This window comes from Populus euphratica, unplaced genomic scaffold (assembly GCF_000495115.2).
Source record: "Populus euphratica unplaced genomic scaffold, PopEup_1.0 scaffold313.1, whole genome shotgun sequence".
Classification (NCBI taxonomy): Eukaryota; Viridiplantae; Streptophyta; class Magnoliopsida; order Malpighiales; family Salicaceae; genus Populus; species Populus euphratica.
The window spans coordinates 264,900-271,508 of record NW_011500199.1 but is presented as its reverse complement, the minus strand read 5'-3'; the positions used below and the strand labels follow the sequence as shown (position 1 = coordinate 271,508).

Below are 6,609 nucleotides of genomic sequence, written 5' to 3'. Positions count from 1 at the left end.
ATGAAAGGAACTTGATTTGTTGTTAATATAAGTTATAATCATGAATGCCTAACGAGATTTACAAGTATTAGCATTAATCGAATAAGATGACTAATGTAATCATGTTAACAATTTATAATCTAATTAGAATCTCCTTTGTGTGTGGTTTCCAATTGAATAATAAGAGTTTATACTATACTTGTTTGACATACCATTAGTGGATCCTCTAACCTTGACATTTATTGTTATCATTGTTTAATCTTTACGTTAATCTTCCATCTCAAAGTTTTCATCAACTTCTTATTCTTATTCTTCGTTTTCTACTATTATTATTATTATTATTATTATTATTATTGTTGTTGTTGTTATTGTTATTATTATTATTGTTATTGTTGTTGTTGTTGTTGTTGTTGTTGTTGTTATCTATAATTTATACAATTAACCTCCCTATAGTTCGACCCCGGTCTTGTGTGGTTATTTATTACTTCAATACTCCTGTACTTGAGAGAAGACATCAATCTTTTAGTCGTATCATACTATGATGGTTTGCGTGTAATATTCTTGACTGTGATGTTAGTAAATATTCAACTATGAATATTTCCAACTCTAACATTGATAAATATTACGTAGGTATCAAAATGAATAAATTTAAATCATCATTTCTTTTTTTATTTCTGACTTTGGTGTTAGTGAATCAACAAATAAAAATCAATTAATTTTTTACGCATACACAATATTTTTATTTTTTATGTTGGTAAATAAAAGCAAACTTTAATAAAACAAAACAAAATAAATTTACATTAGTATTCTTGTTTCTAACTCTAACGTCAATGAATAAACTAATAAATTTATTTTATTTTATCTTATGTTATTTTTTATACACATTTTTTATTTTTATATAACTAAATAAAATACAATGAAATAAATTTGAATCGATATTTTTATTTTGACTCTGGCGTCAATGAATAAAAAAATAATAAATTCATATTTATATATATATTTTTTACATAATTTTTATTATTTTATTATTTTTTATTTACATTTTTGGGTTGGGTCCTTCTCTGTTACATTTGCATGCAATATGTGAGTAACTCATATTTTACAACAAATGAATTATAATTAACTAGTTACTATACAGATCACAATATAAATTTGATGAGTTATGATTTTTGAAGAGTTATGATTGTTTTTGGTTGATGGCATTGCAACCTTTATTTTGTTTTCCATGGAAAGTTAATTTGAGTTTTGCCTGAGTACGAGTAAAAGTTAAGTCCAAGCAAATTTGATGAGAATGCAAAATGTTATATTTTTTTCTCTTAATATTTATTATTTTATACTTATTTGATTCCTAAATGTATTCATTATTTTTATATTTCAATTTCAAATGTAAATGGAGGTATTAATGGTGAAACAAAGTTATTTTGATGATTCTGAACAATTTCAATATAGTTTTATAATTGGGGCATATCTCTCTCACCGAGCTTTGCATGAGGTGATCCAAAATGCTATGGAACCCTAAGGAACAAATATATGACTCTCATGTTTTGATTTTTTAGAGTTGCTCACTGCATCAAAGTCTAAATTGGTTATAAAGACATTGCACCTGTATTGTCAACGTGCTGGAATGTCTTAGAGCATGCAAATCTAATATCATATGATTTATTTTTGGAAGCTTTTAAACTTGGGTGCGTGAATTTCAGCTAAAGATATCACTTTTCTTGTTTTATTATACTTGTGGTTGTGTTGTTTAGTTTTATTAATCTTTCTAATTTTTAAAGCTGCTACTAAATTAAATTTTAAGGCTTATTTTAAGTTATTTAGTAATTAGGATTAATTAGATTTCTTGTTTTCTAATTGACAATAGCTGAGCAGAGATAAAATAATAGTTATAGTGTTAACTATTTGAAGTGCAAATTGATATATATATATATATATATATATATCCATTGATTTCATTGATGATTAGATGAATGTTGACTTGGACCACGAATTATTTTTGTAATTGATTTTGATATTTTTATTTGAGTTATTTCTTAGTTATTGTTTTTAAATTGCTTTTGTTATACTCAAACCCTCCATCTTTGTCTGTGTAGCACAATATTAATTAGGCTAGATACTCTTTCTATAAATAATAAATACTCAAGCTATTATATTTTTTGTTAAACATTCTTGGTTTTATTTTATTTTTAGTTGTCTACGACAGCACACGAAGCATATATCAAACTAAAATAGAAAAAGTACAAAATAAGAAAAATAAGTCTCCTTATTGTAATAGAAAGTCTCCTTTGCTCCTCATTAGCATGGGGCTATAACCGGCTGGCATTTGTTTCCATTGTAATCGCAAGCGGAAATCCGCAACCTAGCAGTTATATTGGCACTGAATCTATAAACAATGACGCAACATCGTTTTTCATTGCTTTGCCAACAAGGGTATACCCATCTTCCTCCTTGTAAATGACATCTATGACTCTCGAAAGATTGAGAATGCGTTCAAGCAGAGGCATTGGCACAGCGGTAGGTTTGAGACACTCTTCATTTATGTCCTTCCAAGCATTGACGACTTGCATGTGGAACTCTTTATACACTTCTTGTTCCGAGGGACCATATTGCCTTATGTAACATTCAACTCCTGAAGCAGCATGTCCTCTCTCTTGTTCAAACTGAAAAGTATACATAATAAGACCTTTATGACATATGTAGAAGGTGGGTTTTTTGTATTTGTGGGAAATAAAGGGAAAAGGTTTGGGAACTAATCCATACTTTCAGTAAAAAAATGTAGAAGCCATAATTAGTAAAGCAATCATGGAGCACAATTATATTTGGTCTCTAATAAATTGACATAAAAATAAATGTATCAAACTTCTACCATATTTATGGCATCAATGTAATTAGTTCATTTCCTCCTCAACAATCCGATGAGTTCATCCATTTCCAAACTATCAAGTTATCCTAACTCCATTAGCTATTACTTTCAAGGAATTTCAAACAATCTTTACTTGAATAGTTTTTAACAAATTAAAATAAGCTCATACCTTATGTGATTTTACATCATCCATGAGTCTGCAAATTGTTTCTGAGGCTCTAACAATTTTAGGGCGATTGAACACCCAGTCAAATGCTTGCTCGGTCACCATGTTGGCCATGCCAATGAAAGACACGGTTGCGAGCATGCAATAACCAGTCGTTAGTAGAGCCACCTGCATATATTCTTCCATCGTCGGGATATGATTTTCATGGAACCATTTGGCTTCGTTAAGGTAGGCGTGGACTAGAACTTTCATCTGTTACACATCGTACATATGAAAATGAATACTAAGTCAAACATAATAGAGTAATTTCTACAACATAGTATATCAGTATTTGATTTAAGGAGTGAAGAGTGTGGTGCATACTGCTTCTTTTCCATAGTGGACTCTGTAGGACCATCCCTCCTTCGCCACTTTTTCCTCCATTTTACTATAAACATTCAATAGTGCCTCATAACATATTTTCATGTAATCTGGAAGGTGGTCCATGCTTTTAGTGTCCCACCTGAAAATTAAGTGTCCAGGTTTTTGTAATCGCGTTGTAACCGTTATTTGTCTCTTAATTAAGCTCTACTTTTCAAAAAGTAAAAACTAAAAGAGCCGTTTCCGGGCAACTAACCTGTCAATTGCTTCTGTGAAAAGTTCCAGCTCTTCAAGGGTGCCATAAACATCATAGATGTCATCAATAATCGATGTCATGGCTATTACTTTGGTAAGTATTTTCCTGGCGAGGGAGTACTGAGGCTCAAAATAAACACCTACTATCCAAAAGAAGCACTCGACCACCCTGTCCCTTGCAAAAGGAAGCCTTCTAGCAAAGTCCAAACCCTTCCACCACCTGAAACAAATAAAATATTGAGCACTATCTGAAGAAGTAAATAGCTTCACAAGTAATCCTAAAAAGAAAAAGAAAAAGAAGAAAAATTAAGGCGCTGATGCACGCATTATAACTTGCTCTCTGCGTCAATATTCATTTTAACATGTCAACGTGCGTTCATTCTAAATTTGGATACAAGTATCACCTTGAAATTTCTGCAACCTCTTCTTTATGTAATTCTTGCACGAGATTGAAATTCAACTTTGCAAGCCTTAGTAAATTTTTGTTACATGACGGCTCGTCCTGGTAGATAGAAATGTAGCGCCTGCTCTCCAGTCTTGGAACGCCCCTTCGGATGGGCTGCTTTAGGGCATGAGAAACTTTTGCTGCTAGTGGACAGTCTGGACTAGTTGCCATGGACTTGAGGTGGATGGTTGTGAAAGCAAGGGCCTCATCAAGAATATCTTCTCCACGCACCGCTAGATGTGCAGCTTCATAGAGACTTAGGATGCCTCGAACATCATTGGATTGCTTGAAATAACCTTTGTCATCTTTGAACTTGTTGAATATATCTGAATTAAATCACCAGAGAAATGGACTTGAAAATTTGTATGAAGATTATGTTATGCACATTTCTTATAACAAATGGCCGTACATATACTTATAATTACCACATGAAACGTTGTAGCCATGTTGTCTTAGTAGTCGAAAACCAAGAGCGGTGTTGTAAAGGTCATCATCTTCCATACCAATACGGTTATTGTAGATATGTTGTAGTGCTTCTTCTATCTCTGTTTCAAAGTGGTAAGCCACACCTAGGCGCTGGATGGCATCTATAAGATTCAGCTGTTGTGATGAATCACTAGCCAAGAGTTCTCTCTTAAATTGTTCCCTCAGCTTTTCAATTTCTTGCAATTCAATGGTTTCATGCACCTGCATTAGTTACCATACTATTAAACGCATCATTAAAATTTCTCAAAGGGAGAAGAAAATAACAAAGAATCATCGGTTATATATATATATATATATATATAGTATTGTCGTTTTTGCATGCAATGACCTTGTCTCTGGGGAGATGGGAAATGAATTTATCACCCCAAATGCTTGGACGAAAATTAGCTGTCCGGCGAATAGTCTCATTATGATGAGCTTCAGGAGTCTTGGGTACAACTTCTTGGGAGACTTGGGTGTACATGTTGCTTCGGCAAGGATGTTCAACAGATGGCAAGTTTTTGTATCGGTTAGGGAAATAGAGCAGTGAACAACATCTGCATAGATCAGGTGTCTTTATAGGCAGCTGAAGGGGGTTTCGGTGTTTATTAATCGCGTGAGAATATCTATAATGTTCGACCTGAATTTTCAACACCTTCTGTTTTAATTACTTTTAATTTGATAAACGAAAACCTTGTGAAACATGGTTGCTGATGTTGTTGTATGGAAAACGTTTTGAATTGCAAAATATCGACCACATATTTTTTTGATATTTTCCAATGCCAACAGAATACTGTCGCTGAAAATTTGTCTGTCAATTATGTTGAAAATTTCTTTATTTATTTTCCAATGCCACATATTAATTATGTGGAATGCATGCTGTGGGATTTTCCAATGCCACGTATCTAAACATGGTTTTCAATTCTGTGGACTATGAATAGAATACTCCATTAACAATTGACACGACTAAAAGATTGATGTCTTCTCTCAAGTGTAGGAGTGTCGAAGTAATAAATAACCCGGCAAAACCGGGGTTGAACCACAAGAAGGTTAATTGTACAAATTACAAATAACAATAATACAACAACAATAACAATAACAATAACAATGATAACAACAACAACAACAACCAATAACAATAACAATGATAACGAGGTTAATTGTACAAATTATAACAACAACAACAACAACAACAACAACAACAACAACAATAGTAATAGTAATAGTAGTAGTAGTAATAATAATAATAATAATAATAAAGAAAAAGATGGAGAAGAAGAAGATGAGAACTTTGAGATGGAATATTAATGTAACGTTTAAACAATGATAATAACAAATGTCAAGGTTAGAGATTCCACTAATGGTATATCAAACAAGTATAATATAAACTCTTATTATTCAATTGGAAACCACACATAAAGGAGGTTCCAATCAAATATCAAACAAGTATAGTATAAACTCTTATTATTGAATTGGAAACCACACACAAAGGAGGTTCCAATCAGATTATATATTGTTAACATGATTACATTAGTCATCTTATTCAATTAATGCTAATACTTGTAAATCTCGTCAAGCATTCATGATTATAACTTATGTTAACAACAAATCAAGTTCCTTTCATAGCTCAGGTGTCGGTTATACCATACATTATGGGCTATGAAAGTGCCAAGCATTTGTTGTACCAAGTGTTATACAACATAAATCAAGATTAGTCATTTAACAAGCAAAGTATTAAAGAGTGAACAAGATAACAAATATAAAACATGTTAGTATCAAACATTAAAGTCCATATTAAGTTTACATTATACTTATTCTTACACCATTAGTGTAACCTTTTCACCTTGACATAATTAACTTAGCTAAACATAATGAAAGAAAGAAAAATAGATAAACAAAATAAAAACATAAAAGTTAACTAAGTAAAAGAAAGGAAATGAAAGGCATAAACTTGATATTAATGAAAGCAAAGCATAAACATTACAAAAAATACAAAGAGAGAAAGGAAGAGCATGATCTTGATTTGAACACCAAGATGCCTAAATGCATAGCAAATGCCTCCTTTTATAGGCCAAA

At 31.8% G+C, this 6,609-nt stretch overlaps 1 protein-coding gene across 1 annotated transcript; it reads right to left on the bottom strand.

Moving 5' to 3' along the window:
- Positions 1-2,195: 2,195 nt before the first annotated feature.
- Positions 2,196-5,438, bottom strand: LOC105111852 ((-)-germacrene D synthase-like). The gene is made up of 7 exons (XM_011007319.1): positions 4,883-5,438; positions 4,494-4,755; positions 4,028-4,394; positions 3,625-3,843; positions 3,372-3,510; positions 3,012-3,260; positions 2,196-2,639 (listed from the first exon to the last, which is right to left on the bottom strand). The coding sequence occupies exons 1-7, from the start codon at positions 5,015-5,017 to the stop codon at positions 2,346-2,348; spliced, it is 1,665 nt and encodes a 554-aa protein (XP_011005621.1). The 5' UTR covers positions 5,018-5,438; the 3' UTR covers positions 2,196-2,345.
- Between the last annotated feature and the right edge of the window lie 1,171 nt (positions 5,439-6,609).

Excerpts from the sequence above, each read along its gene's own strand:
- LOC105111852 (XM_011007319.1), bottom strand. The coding sequence starts at position 5,017 with ATGTACACCCAAGTCTCCCAAGAAGTTGTACCCAAGACTCCTGAAGCT. Across the intron at positions 4,756-4,882 it reads CCCATCTCCCCAGAGACAAG|GTGCATGAAACCATTGAATT; the intron begins GTCATTGCATGC and ends TAACTAATGCAG. Across the intron at positions 3,511-3,624 it reads TTCACAGAAGCAATTGACAG|GTGGGACACTAAAAGCATGG; the intron begins GTTAGTTGCCCG and ends CTTAATTTTCAG.